This window comes from Bombus vosnesenskii, unplaced genomic scaffold (assembly GCF_011952255.1).
Source record: "Bombus vosnesenskii isolate JDL3184/JDL3185 unplaced genomic scaffold, Bvos_JDL3184-5_v1.1 scf7180000013579, whole genome shotgun sequence".
NCBI lineage: Eukaryota > Metazoa > Arthropoda > Insecta > Hymenoptera > Apidae > Bombus > Bombus vosnesenskii.
The window spans coordinates 431253-446113 of NW_022883131.1; the positions used below are offsets into that span (position 1 = coordinate 431253).

Genomic DNA, 14861 nt, shown 5'->3' on the forward strand with positions numbered 1-14861 from the left:
TTCATGGATCACAGATTCGAACTTTTCTCTTCCTCTTCGTCTTTATTCTTAAGTTGTCAATTCGCATCGTCGAGAAGATACGGAAGATTCTGTCGATCTTCCGATTTCTTTATTTTCTTTCCCGGTATTTAACGATAAAATGAATTCGAAGTAGCAAGGTAAGAGTTTTTCTCTTGGCAAAAGGAATTCGATTTATTTTTATTTTAATGACTATACGTGTTCTACTATTTTAGCGATTTGCAATTTATTCATTTGTATACTTTTGCTGCACAGGCTATGACAGATACGTATATGGACGTCTAAACGGCTGATCAAACGCCGATCAAGAATTTCGCAGTTATAAATTTACTCATGCTCAAGGTTAATCAGTCTTCCGAAAACAAACAGTTCCGCCTCTTCGTTAATTCGTGCATGCTCTCGAAACGATAATCAAATAACGCCGAATCGATCGGACACAGGATACACGTAATTAAAGAGTATGTAATTATGGACTTTATCGAAGACGAGCGGTATTAAGTTATTAGTTATTAATTGCTTTATTAGATTAAGCGACCGAAGATGCGTCGAGAGGCGGAGAATCGGTGGTATAAATTCGCCGTAATCGTTTCCTTCCTCCGCCTTTAAATCGATTAATAGTACAAATAGAAACAATAAATCATATTTTAGTAGAATACCAATTAATTCCTATAGATTGAAATAAACTTTACTATAACAAAAAAAAAATATATATGTATATATATAATAATTTAAGTTTACAACTAATAAGCTCAACTAAATAATTTTTATTTTGAGAATTTTTACGACGAGTTTAGTTTTGTAAAATATTAATTCAGTAAAAAATCCGCATAACTAAGTTCACTCGAGCAAGCTTTTGAATTACGAATGACTTAATCTTTAATACTTTAACTGACAGCCAAAATATACGCAGTTAGTTACTATTACCAACCTTTTTCTTGTTTTATACAATTTCCGTACGCAATAAGAGGGAACCGTATCTTGTTAAAGTCCAATCCAGTTAACATTACGGCCTGGTCTGCTATCATCAGATTACAATGTAAAGATACTAAAGGTGGTAAAACGCTGACAGGGTCACGAAACGTGTATTGTGAATTCCTTTAGAGTCGTAACGAGTTGCAAGCGTGGGCGGACGTAAGTGCGAGACACGTTTCACCTTCTACTCTGACGGGATAATTTTCTCTTCTGGCTTATCCCTTCTTCACCGTCCATATCATTCGTTCATCCTTCCAGAGGCATCGTATAAAAGTAGGTAGTCTGATTGCCTAAACCGACGTTTTATTTTTACTACAACTCCGATTCGTTTCTCTCGGCGATAATAACGATCGAACGCCGATTATGTGCGTGAACAATTATTGATCGCGTTTCTGTCTATCGGCCAGCGTCAAATTGTATCGAATCTTTCACAGAATTCGTCCGTTTCCTTTCAATATCTTCGAAACGTGCATTTATTTTAGAAATCATAAATGTAAGTAAGATCGTCGAATAAACGTTACGTCTCTGTTGTTACCAACACGAAAATGTTATTTGATTTGTGGCCGAGAAAGAGTCGTTCGTCTGTAATAAGCGTACCGCCTCTTCCTCAATATATTTGTCTTGATGGCTCAATGCGCACGTGACCGCTCGAGAGCGGCATGACTTTACAATACGACCCTCGAAACGGTTATAGCTGTACCAGCGATGAGAACGTAAAAGGCTGTAAAAACATTCTGGTAACCGGTAGAATAATTCGAAAAGCAGAATGAGCGACGATCGCGTACAATTAAACGTCCCGTTTTACTTCGTTACACGCCTCTTGTCCGCCAACGTTGGCTTTCAGGCGCAACAAGTAAACGCGTTCGATGTAGACAAAATTCAGGAAACAACTTTCAGTTCTGTACTTTTGTTTCATTTTATAGGAAAAAGAAGTTGCGAAAGGGAGACTATTTTTTTCTTTCTTCTCTCCTATGATTTCACTTTTCTTTTCCTTTTTTTTCTTTTCTTTTCCTTCGATAAAAAGCGCATAACTGGTATCAGATACTTGCGGGACGCTTGCGAGGCGTGTAATTCTTTCGTGTTACACGCAGACGATTTCACCGCAGTCATCCGCTCCTCGTCCGTGTGTCGTTTTAGTAAGTAGCGGTAAGCTTGTCGGTCCGAGATGGTCCGAAGATAGGATCAAAAGAGGTGAGAGGACCACCCGGTCTATTTAGAATATGAAGAACCATGACATTGGTGTCAGATGTCTCATCGAGAATGTTGACACCTGTAAGCGCTGTTGGAACATTGGAATCAGTGGCAGGTTGTGCGTTAATTTTAACGCACCATGGTAATAGCAGCTGGAACACGACTGTTGATAGAATACGTTCGATATTTACCACTTTCCACATTTACGATTTTTCCACTTTTTCGTTCAATCGAGTAAGAATTATATTTTACGACAATTTTTATCTTATGAATTTATATTACAATTATTTACAATTTAACAAAAAAATAACGGAGCCAGAAATTCTTAGTGGTTCAAAAAGTGGTTCTAGATACAGATAAGACATCGTTGAAAATTAGTGGAAATCGTTATCGTCTCCAGAAATTAATCAGTGAGAAAGATCGTTCGAAATGGTGTTACAAATAAATCGCCCTATTAGAATCGCGTGGAACTTCGTACGAAGACGATAACAATCGCTACGAGCTTTCGAGGCTATGCTTTCCGTGAATAAAGCAGAAACTTACTAATGAAGAAGGAGCAAAAGTACAACTAAGGCGAAGCTTAGTAAATCTTATCGCGAACCGTCATCCTCTCATTGACTATGCATTCCCAGAGGAAAGCCGTGAATTTTGTCTCGGTATGTTTCAGCTAACTGGAATATCTCACTAGAAGAGGTAGGTGCCACTAAATTTCCTTAAACCTTTTTTCCTCTTTTTTCAAGATTCGGTTCTGATGCCGTTGACAATCTGATCGTACCTATTCCCACGAGAAAAACAGAGATAAAAGTAGAAAAAATGGAAGAAAAAAGAACGCGCGTAGTGCGGTAGAAGAAAAAGGAAAGGTAGAAGCTTGTAATCGTTTGCCGATCTTCGCAGTGTTGTCTCAGAAATGCTCTTCGCACCTATTTTAACGCGCATGTATTATCGAGAGATTGGATCAGCAGGTATTTATTTTTCGAACAAAAACTTCCAACGACAGTTCCCGGTTTCTCGTCTAGCATTTTTTCACTGATTCGCATCTCGAGTTATTTGTCGTGTAGGAAAAAAACGTGTTGGAAACGAAACGTATAATGAATTGGCGGCAGGTTGGTTTTAATCGGAAATTACACCGGTTTTTGTTCGATCTGTTACAGGTTACCGAATATTGAACGAATCAAATTACGAATCGATATGATAAACACCAGATACATTTTTCATCTAAATCCGTTCTAATAAATTTGACGAATGTTTAAAAAGAACTTTTGTTCGATCGAAAGATCCATACCGCGCAGCGCACTTGTTCAAAGTCTTACGGATATTTGTTTCCGGTATATAAATTATAATACTAAATCGATACAAGGTAAGAACGGAAATTTAAGCAGTTCTCACGAATTAACGAGTAATTCACGATAACGTCTGACGAGACTATCCAAAAACAGCGCCGCCCACATCCGGAGGAGGCATATACTGTTAGTGATGGTGGTGCGATCAGGTTGATCAGTGATCGGTGTAACGCGTCCGTCGGCTTTACCTACTTAACTCGCATTTATCCAGAGTGATCTGAACCTTTATCGTAAATTGGGTCGTCCTTATAAATTCTGTCCGACTTTATAATTTTCGGATAAATATGACTTATGATCGAACAGCGTGCGAACTGGCACATGCACAATGCGAACGAAAAGAGTAGAAAATTATACTTAATAAAATTACATACTCTCGTACAGTTTGTAATATCTAATGCTTGTAACGTATTATTCGATATGCATTAGGCTTGCGTAATATTAACATCATCGTGTATATTATGCACGAATATCTCGCGTATCGCGTTTCGATTACCACGTAATACCTATAGTCTTATTTTTTTATTCATATATTTTTACGTTCGTTTAGGTTTATTTTATTTATCCTTTTCAGGTTCTCGATACATCGAAATCGAATCGAACCGCTTTTGATCTTCGAATTAACGTGGTGGACGGACGAATGATAGCGTGATTTGGCATAATCACGAGCATTAGTAGTGAAAATATAGTTGCACCTATTACGAGGATTTGCAGGTAAAGGGTAGTGAGAAGGTGGGCCAACAGGGCAGGGTGAATAAGGCGCTCGAGCCTACGCGGGTCGCTTTTTCGAGGGAGGACGAGCCATATGGGGAGCATACGGTAAGCAGGCTGCTGCACCCGCTGCCTCGAGGGTTTAATCTACCTACCGTCCGCCAAATTACCATCCGAGGAAATCGTGTATCCTCGAAAGATCGCTGTGACGACGTTTCCGTTATTACTGACTTTACTGCATAAGAATGGGTATCACGAGGGCCATTAGTTTAGTAAAAGAACACTCGACTTTATTTCTACTTATCAATACGCTATATGTCCATCGATGGATTTAAAATTTGTTTACAGGCGAAATAAAGTCCGATCCGTTCTTGCAAAATACGGCAAAAGATAAGAAATACCGTGTTCCGTTGTCGTTGTTGTCTTTATATTATGGTTCTTTGTAAAGACTTGGCTTTTTTAATTCGATTCTTTCGGTTTTCGTCGAAGAAAAGCAGACACTGTCTAGTAGACATTCCCGGGTTTTGTCTCTCGCTTGCCAACTGTCCCAGGTGTACGTGTCTGAGGATGAAGGCAAAAGGCCCAAGAAGACTCGAGGCGTGTGGCTGGCGCGTGCTGCTAGTCCCCGATTCCGTTTCCCCGCCCTTAAGTTGCTTCCGATCGTTGTCTGCCATAATCAGCATCACCACTGCCGCCGCCACCACCACCTCAACAGCTACGGTCACGCTTTTTAAATACGCGAAGCGAGCTTTCATGCCTTCATACCCACGGAAATCGTATCGTATTTCCTCCCTTCTTTTCTTATTTCGTTCTTATTTTCTTCGTTCTCCAAGCCTTATTATTCGTCATAATCACAATTGCCCGTTTATTTCGTTCGTAAAATCTATTAAACAATTTTTTTTGGTTTTATATCAAAGATGTTTCGATCGAATGCTTACGTTCTACACGTCGATATTCGTTGACATATTTCTTGGAATATTAGTTTGATAGATTTTATGGGGAAAGTGAATGGAATAAACCGATGGCAAGAGAAATAGAATCGTCGTTGATCGCTTTGACGAAACTGTTTATATATAACAGAAGTGGAAATTTGTGTTATTCGTGCTCGAACATTATTATGGAAATTTGAAATGTAAGTTGTTTGTTCCTTTCGGCGGTAAATTTGCATAAACACGGTGATTTTCGAACCAACCAGAAGATGATATAACGCTAATTTGCAACTTTTAACTATTCACTTTTCACCGTCACGAATATTTTTCTCTTCTAAGCTATTCTAACCGAAATATCTTGTTTAACGTAAAATTCGTTATCGTCGCGAATTAATTAAAAATATCCCGATACACGTAACTATCGTAGTAACGTCTATCGATATAATAATATTCGTATGGAAAGGTAAAGCCTTTTGTCAATTTTCACAAACAGACCTGCCATTGTGAAGCGTTGTTAGGTAAAATGGATTTCTTAAAATATTGTGGGAAAAAAGAAAATAGGAGGAATAGACGGCGAAGAAAAGAGAAGAAAGGTACACGTTTTAAGTACTAATTTGTAACATTCTGAAAGTTTGCAAGAATGAATTGTATGGCACGCGAGGCTATACGCCAACGTTTTTTTCCATCTGACACGGTAGATTATTGGCAAGAGCGGCTTCTTTGATAATTCCTAAGGCGCGTTAGCATTTCTATGGCGTTGAATTGCTTTGGTCCGTTTTACTGAAGCGCCAAAAATCGTTGGTATCGCGTCACCATTGTGTTACGTTTGTTGGACACGTTGGCCTGTTTAACCATTTATCTCGTCATTGACGTTAATCAGAGCGATTTCGGCTTCGGCAGAGATCTTCTGCAAGGATCCATATAATTTGGTTTGTCACGCTTATACGTAATACGATCGATGCACGTGTACATGCGAACAGAGTATCCTATATTCCTATTTATCGATACAAATATACCAAGAAATTATTCCAATTAATTTCCTAATAATCTGTTCGATAACGAATTTATCCTAGTCACTCGCTTTTCTTCTTTTCTTCGTCGACGTTTCCCAAATTTTTAATACGTTTTTAATCGCCGATTCTTCCTTGCTACTTAATCTTCTACTAAAAACCGTGACTGCCCTTCGGTATAATTATTAAGTATTCTCCAAAACCTGGAAACCAGGTTACCCATCGCAACGATTTTAATCTAAAAACGAGGGTTTTATGGGCTCAGATGAAGCTGGGCATAGATATATGCTACGGAAATAGATACCATGAAATCCCATAGGATCCAAATAGCGTTCCCTTTGCGTTTTACCTACGTTTAGGGTTAAAATCCGTTTTTAGGGAAGGAAATTTGACAAACAGTCGAAGGGGCGGTAACGTGAAAATATATTTTTCTATAAACTTTTGTTTCTTTCGAATGGTTCGATCTGGTTCACCCGCGCGATAGTGGGCATTCTATGTAATTCTATAGTAATATGCTGATATTGTTTAGAGTAATTTTCTTAATATATTATTCCGATCGTATCGATAGAATATATTTTAATAATGTTATTGAAATCTATGTAAATTTCAGTCTATCATAATTTTATAATTTTCATACTGGACAAAATTATATATAATAAAAGATTAAGTAATTAAAATTGATCGTAACACACTTTACTGCTATTATGCGAATCTAACGTAACATAAATGCGATAATCTTAGGTAATAAACGGTGCATTCCATTCATCTCGTATCGAATCTTTGAAAACTACTGTAAAGTAATGTTTTTATATTCAGGACCACACAGGTAGCCGAGGCATATTAACTTCTGCATGCAGATTCTACCAACAATCAATGGTAACGCTATATTCAATTTTTATACTGAATATTAAGCAGCATCGTATCATGTTACCGGTAACTGCTTCAATCCTTATCCGAATTTTATATTCTCACGATCAAAGTTGGCAAAGACAATTACGATGTTCTCAATCATATTTATCAATTTGAAATTATCGACCATATTCGAAATTACAATGTCGATTTCTATGTATTACTATATCGTTTAAACAAATAGACACAAGGTTCTCGTTTATACGTAATATGTATAGTCTTTGCTCCACTACTCTGTATTTTCTTTTTCTTTCTTCTTCTTTTTTTTTCGCTCAGAGATTCAACGGAGTTCAGGTATCCGGCGCGTAGAAAAATTTTAACGCGTTTACGACTGACCGTCACGGCGGAAAATCCTTTGAAACATCGACTGTCGTAATTACGAGCGACTTATAACAGTATGGTAACCCCTTCATTTGTGAACTATGATAAACTGTTGCTCATCTACGGTTCCGAGATTTGCCTCCATGATTTATGCTAATACAATGGACCTACCTCAAAGTATCTTCTACTAAACGCTCTATTAGGCTTAAGTTAATTACGAGACTACCTTCTTGTGGGTTGGCTCGACGCGATCGTTACCATATTACGATACATATATTACGCCCTTAACGATGCCAACCGCTTTTGCATTAAATTTGGACAAGCGACGATCACAAAAAGCATAGAAGTTTTTTTCTTTGTTACTGTCAACGCGTTTATATCTGTTGAGGTTGACTGATAGAGGAAGTGGATGAATTTGTAATAGACAAATATATTGAAATAAGTATAAGTATAAGTACAGGTATAGCGTACTCTGATCCAGATCCTCACTTTTTCAGTGTTACAATACAATAGAACTTGTAATGGAAAAATATATTGAAATAAGTATAAGTATAAGTACAAGTATAGCGTACGCTGATACTGATCCTCACCTTTTCAGTGTTACAATACAATAGAATTTGTAATAGAAAAATATATTGAAATAAGTATAGGTATAAATACAGGTATAGCGTATGCTGATACTGATCCTCACCTTTTCAGCGTTACAATACAATAGAACTTGTAATGGAAAAATATATTGAAATAAGTATAGGTATAAGTACAGGTATAGCGTACGCTGATACTGATCCTCACCTTTTCAGCGTTACAATACAATAGAATTTGTAATAGAAAAATATATTGAAATAAGTATAGGTATAAATACAGGTATAGCGTATGCTGATACTGATCCTCACCTTTTCAGTGTTACAATACAATAGAACTTGTAATGGAAAAATATATTGAAATAAGTATAGGTATAAATACAGGTATAGCGTATGCTGATACTGATCCTCACCTTTTCAGCGTTACAATACAATAGAACTTGTAATGGAAAAATATATTGAAATAAGTATAAGTACAAGTATAGCGTACGCTGATACTGATCCTCACCTTTTCAGCGTTACAATACAATAGAATTTGTAATGGAAAAATATATTGAAATAAGTATAAGTACAAGTATAGCGTACGCTGATACTGATCCTCACCTTTTCAGTGTTACAATACAATAGAACTTGTAATGGAAAAATATATTGAAATAAGTATAGCTATAAGTACAGGTATAGCGTACGCCGATACTGATCCTCGCCTTTTCAGCGTTACAATACAATAGAACTTGTAATGGAAAAATATATTGAAATAAGTATAGGTATAAGTACAGGTATAGAGTACACCGATCCTGATTCTCACCTTTTCAGTGTTGCAATACAATAGAATTATGATAGGGAGCACGTTGATATATTTATAGTCTAGGACATTAGCAAGAAGTTAATCTTGGTGTGTACCTCTAGTTGAAGGCTACAAGAGACAACAATAGAAATCTACTTATAGCTCCTTTTGTTTTTAGACCTTGTAACCCAAAACAAAATTTATATTCAAGGGCACAATAATATGGACCTCTCCTTACTTTCAATGTTTTCACTAAATCCTATTCTCTTCGTAACAGCGATCTCCAGATTACGGGTATACAAAAGAAAAGGTTTAAGGGTTTTCTTCAAGTAATTACTACAACAATATCATTCAAGGGATAACGGCAACAAGTATCGCTATTTTTCTATCACAATATTTAAAATATTGCCTTCTAAAATATTATTTACGAGATGAGTTGTAGATTACCATAGAAGTAGCTAAAGTTAAGATATGTAAATTTAATACGTAGAACATTTTGACCACCAACGAATCTATTGTTGTCTTGCGACCACGATTATGGACAATAACTTCATTTTCTTCTGGCTCCAGGTTCTGTTACTTGTCGGCGTTTGAACATACCGACACGCCGCCTAGTTATTTGAGCACCCTCCGATATACCATTTCCAGAGCGTAATCGCTAATCACTCGTCAAATTTCAAAGAAAGGGACAAAGTCACAAATAAAGACTAGTTTCGAACGTTACTTCGGTTTTGGGATGCGCCGCTTCGACCACCGAAGCTCTATATAACTACGCTTGTTGGCTGATTTTACGATTTCTACGAAACTACGTTCCCTCTCCAAGGAAATCGCAATTTTCGTCCTTTTACAAAATTTAGAACGTTCTTATGCAAGCGTTACTTAATACCATATGCTCAATATACGCTTTTAGATACACGCGCGCTACCGATGACAAATTTTCAAGCGCTAACGTTATCAAGACATCCACCATTTGCCATTAGCGTCGATGTTTCTTTCAAGAATCAAAGTTTCGTCCTTTAACAATCGTAATATTTCTAAATCTTCCGTCATGGTGTAATTTCAAAACGGAGTATCTGCGAAAAGAACGAGAGGCGATCGATAGCAACCTCGAAGAGAGGAATGTGAATTTTCGGATGAAAAGTTTTCCAAATTATCGCGTAAATTATCGAATATTACCCACGGACGCGCGTGAACATTGTTAAATATCTGACAGAATTTGTAAAAATTGTAAAAGCCAGATCTTCGAAGTTTACCGTTTCTTAGATGAAACAGGAGGATGCGGTTTTCATCTCGCCTTTCAAGGAGTAAGCCGGGCGGTTCGTAATAGTCGATGATGCTTAAACACGAATAGCGGCGGGACGACGTCGGGCCAGCCTGGAAGGACAAAATGAGGAATTCGAAAGCGGAACCGGATAATGTGGTAATTGTATTCTGGGAATCAGTTCGGCACGCACTCCTTAACAAGCTTCGACGCGGCTCCCCTGTCTGGCTCTAGACACGGCAAGTTGAACAGCATAGACGAACGGTCAGTTCGTTGTGGTATACAATACTCGGATCTATCTTTTTGATAGCGCGTGATTTCTTTTCGGAAGCACAGGTGTCAGAGTCACGGCTGTCACGTCCGAGCTGATCAATTATCATCAAGAGCTCGTTTTGCTAACACGACTCGCTAACTTGTCATCTGTCATGATTTTCAGGAAACGGTTATTGCGATTCAAGGATATGAAAAATATACCAATTATGGATTCTGTTTTTTTAACAATTCTATTTTCATGCGGTAGCGCCTGTTGACTATCTTTAATCGTAGAAAAATGGATCGATCGATGTTATCACGACGACTTTGTTTTCTACATTCCTAACTCTGCTCGTAATACGATAGATAAGATTTCAACATAAACTTGAGACCTATTGGGAAATTGACATTGTTACAGCAAGATAAAATAATCGTTACGATGATGTAATAGAATACAATAACAGGGCGATAAGCGAATGAAATAAATGTTAAAAATTATAGATCAGTGTGTCTATGTAATGAATTTATTAATATCGAATAATAAATCATTCCACGATCTTTCTTCTCAAATTTTTATCCCAGAATTTCAGCTCAGAAATCGATCAATCGTTCTGGCCAATTTCGAACGTGAATACTCCTCTCGATGAATTATTAATAAGACGGAAAATGTTAAGAAACGAAAGGGAAAATGGGAGGAGAAGAATAGCGAATGAGATGAAACAAATGATAATTAGTCGATCTCCAAGCCTGCATTCCTCGTTATTTAGCCTGTCTGCGAAAGTTTACATCTCTATTTCCAAATACATATTCATTGAATATATCTATGTGTATTCTATATAGATATCGTTCAGAGTCAACTTCGTGGAGGGTCAGACGAATAGCGTCATACGGTGCTCTCATAAATTACCACTAGTCGGATAACATGTTATTTGCCACTGAGCTCACAAATGAGTGCACTTTGTATTTAATTACTCGACTCACGCCCAGGGCGCATCCTCATGACGGGCCTACCTCAGATCATTTTTACCCAAGGAATATCCCTTCTGTCGATCCATTTTTCCTTTCTCACACTTTCTTCTCTTCCCTCCTCTTCGCTTACTACCTTATCGAATCTTCACCTCGTTTCCTTTTTTTTTTTTTTTATATATCTTTTTTCCATATTTTATTCCTCGTAAGCAATATGATTAATCGCAGCAATTAATAATTACGTTTTTTAGTTCTACCGAAGAATGGTATTTTACGATGTATTTCGTCTCTAGAAATACTTTTTGTAGTATTTTTATTCTTAACTTTTGTCGATTATTTCTTCTTCCTCGCGGAGTAACAATTGGCGATGTTATTTATTTAACGAGTCTCTTCGTTCGTTTTTCGTTCGACCAAGGGTAATTAATAGAAAAATCGAGAATTCTTTGGCAAGATTTTGACAAGCAAAGACAGGATGAGTGGGTTGAACTGATGCACCGACGGGGTGAGCAGGTAAGCAAAAAGGTGAAAACAAAAGGCAGAAGGCAGAGGTAATGCTGTTGGTGAATAGAGTAAGGATAGACACAGACAAGCGTACATTTCGTAGCCCTAATTATTGGTTCCGTCCCAGTTCCGTTCTGGAACAAGAATATAATAAATGGAAGCAATCAATTTTTAAATTACATCCTAATTCGACGGAAGAATATTCTCGCGTGAAAATGGCGAAGATAGTTAGATGTAAAAAAGAATGTATTCTGCATCGATTAATTTTAATTATATACATTTTTATGTTAATTTTCTCGTAAACACGTTGAGACACTTGATGCCTGACAAAAGACTTTATGTTATATTAGGTTGTCCGAAAAGTGTCTTTCTTTTACAGACACGTCTATTACAACGATGTATCTTTATACAAACATGAAACCTAATCTGTCAAACGTTGTGACATTTATCTTGATAGAACGAAAATCATACGTAATTCGATAAAATAATATAAAATGGAAAATATTGTGCATCCATTATTTCCTTATAAAACGAAAGAAACTTTGCGGACGACCTAATATCGTATTCAACACCGCGTTAGGGTAACATTTCGTCTGCATCTTCTTCCAATCAATTTACAAGATCGAATTCTGTTTCGTAAGAGCGCCAACGTGGCAATAACATGTTTCTCTTACAATTGCCTTTACGGTAAGTTATGCTAATGAAGAGAAGTTACGGAAGTTACGCTGACCTTGAAAGACGATGTTTCCCGTTAGTAAAAAAGTTCGGAGGTCTCCGATCGCGTGGTTGTTCTCGTTAAAAGTACGAAAAGTACCAAAGGTTTTCGAGCAAAGGATTATCGTGTCGCTACTTAGGAAGAATTTTAAGGCAATGACGGGACGATCCCGAAATCCAAGACGGCTGTGTCCGAAGGGAATGACAGAGATCGGGTTGCTTCGGACCACCTTCGTGCTCGCCGCAAACTTTATCCTACCTGTTTTCGCTAATTGAGCGAGTAAAAATGTAACTGGACCTTACGCCCCTGAGGTATTTGCACCCTTTTGAAGATACGATCCGTTCTTTTCCCAAGATTTTGCGCTGGACCGCGTTCCTCGTTCCACAATCGCTTCAACCGATCGGTTTACCCGGTCAGATTGCTTAAACGTGTACTCCAAATTACCATTATTTATTTAAATAACTTGGTATTATTCACACGGAATAATATTCCGTCATTTTCTTATCTGATTCTCCACTTGCCCTTACGTTTCGTTAAAAAATAGCATTGTACGGTTCATACAAGTATATTCATCGAAGTATAGATCATACTGCGACACGTATTAAATTATCCGAGTATTCGTTGATCCTCAACATCGAAATACGCGTGAATCCTCTACAACGAGAATTGAACAGAAAAATATGTAACTTAATATAGTAGCAACGAAATCGATAATATTTAAAAATACTAGGGGACATAATATAACTGGTAAATCACATTGCGTCGTCAAGGATCGAATCTCGTTACATTAAGCATGTTTTATTATTATTATTATTATTATTATTATTATTATTCGTTGAATATCATTTTTCGTGTGTTCGACGCCACTTTTTAATACCATCGCAAATTATCAACCGGGTATCTCAATAACAGATAATTTCGGTGCATCGTGATCAAAGAGACTCTCGCGTCTGTGTTTACCGTGAATCCTAAGTAAATGATATAAACTTGTACGTGATATGCATTGAATGGAGTTCGTATATGATCACGCACGCACTTACATATGTATTAGTATTAATACATACGTATGTCACCGAAGGGCCAGGTAATAGCCGTGCGATTTTATACGTGATCGTATAGGATGCAGGCGCCGATGCCACCTGTTACGCTAGCCGTTCGCATACTCGGGGCTGGTTGGCTTTACCTCACCGCAGAAATGGTGGGGACCGACGGCGAGTTTTCATTGGTCAGGCGGCACGTGCTGCACGAGGGTGCCTCGCTCCAAAAACGCATAAATCCCCCGGCGGTGTACCAGCCGACTTTAGAATCACCCCGACAGCGGAGTCGGCGTGCGTGCATCATAAACTGCTCTATAGAATCACATACACGCACATCGTAATCAATAAAAAGAGCTTGTTTCGCAACTGGTGTTTCCGTGAAAATACAGTGGAAATTCAGTGAAGACATCGCACAGAGTAAGAGGCCCACTTATCGACCCTACCGATCCAGTGAGGAGTTTCCATTTCCAAATTCTGTGTTCTATTTCGATTCAGAAATTGCCGGCATGGAACTGCAGGAGATGTTTCGATACGGATATATGTTCCCACCGAGAGAGGACGAGGTCGTATCCTGTACGTATCTGGATTTACCGAGCTACGCTTATTCCAAGAGCAAGTCTGATCTTCCACCAGTAAGCAGCATCAGCATACCGCAGTGCATCGTGTACGACGGAAATCGCAGCGATGGCTGGCACACGCCGAGTCCAACCGCAAGTTTACGATCGGTTAGTCCTGCCACAACTTTGTCTGTGTCGTCAGAGCCTGACACGATAAGTACTCCGGTTACGTACCGTTTATTAGGCTCGATGGAGGAACTGAACAAGAGGTACGCTACGAAGAGGAGCCTCGCTACGATCAACAGCGAGGCAACGCAACACGCTATGAACATGATCGATCTGACGGAGGAAGTAAACAGTATGGACGCGGACACCGATGGAACCGCGGATCCTGAGGCTGAAACGGAGCACGAAAAGGCGCAGTCGTCTCGAGGCAGTGTCATCAGCAACTCCAGCAGTTTCTCAGACAGAATCGTAGACGCTGACAGCGAGGACGATGCCGAAATGAGCGACAGTCCCGATCACATAGGATCCGAGATCGATGGAAACGGGAACAATCGAAACGTGGTGAGAAGGAGAGGTAAATACGTTAGCTCGACGATCGTGAGGAAACGCAGACTGGCGGCGAACGCCAGAGAACGGAGAAGAATGCAGAACCTGAATAAAGCGTTCGATAGATTGAGAGCGTATCTTCCGTCTTTGGGTAACGACCGGCAGCTCTCGAAATACGAAACGCTTCAAATGGCACAGTCTTACATCACGGCATTGTACGATTTGTTGCAATAACATTTTTTCCTCTTTTTCTTTCT

General features: G+C 38.4%; 1 protein-coding gene across 1 annotated transcript; it reads left to right on the top strand.

The window, feature by feature from the left end:
- Nucleotides 1-13777: 13777 nt before the first annotated feature.
- LOC117238643 (protein atonal-like) lies at nucleotides 13778-14861 on the top strand. The gene is made up of 2 exons (XM_033503723.1): nucleotides 13778-13912; nucleotides 13991-14861. The coding sequence occupies exon 2, from the start codon at nucleotides 14002-14004 to the stop codon at nucleotides 14836-14838; it is 837 nt and encodes a 278-aa protein (XP_033359614.1). The 5' UTR covers nucleotides 13778-13912; nucleotides 13991-14001; the 3' UTR covers nucleotides 14839-14861.

Bases quoted from the DNA above. Each gene is read 5' to 3' on its own strand.
- LOC117238643 (XM_033503723.1), top strand. From the start codon at position 14,002: ATGGAACTGCAGGAGATGTTTCGATACGGATATATGTTCCCACCGAGA.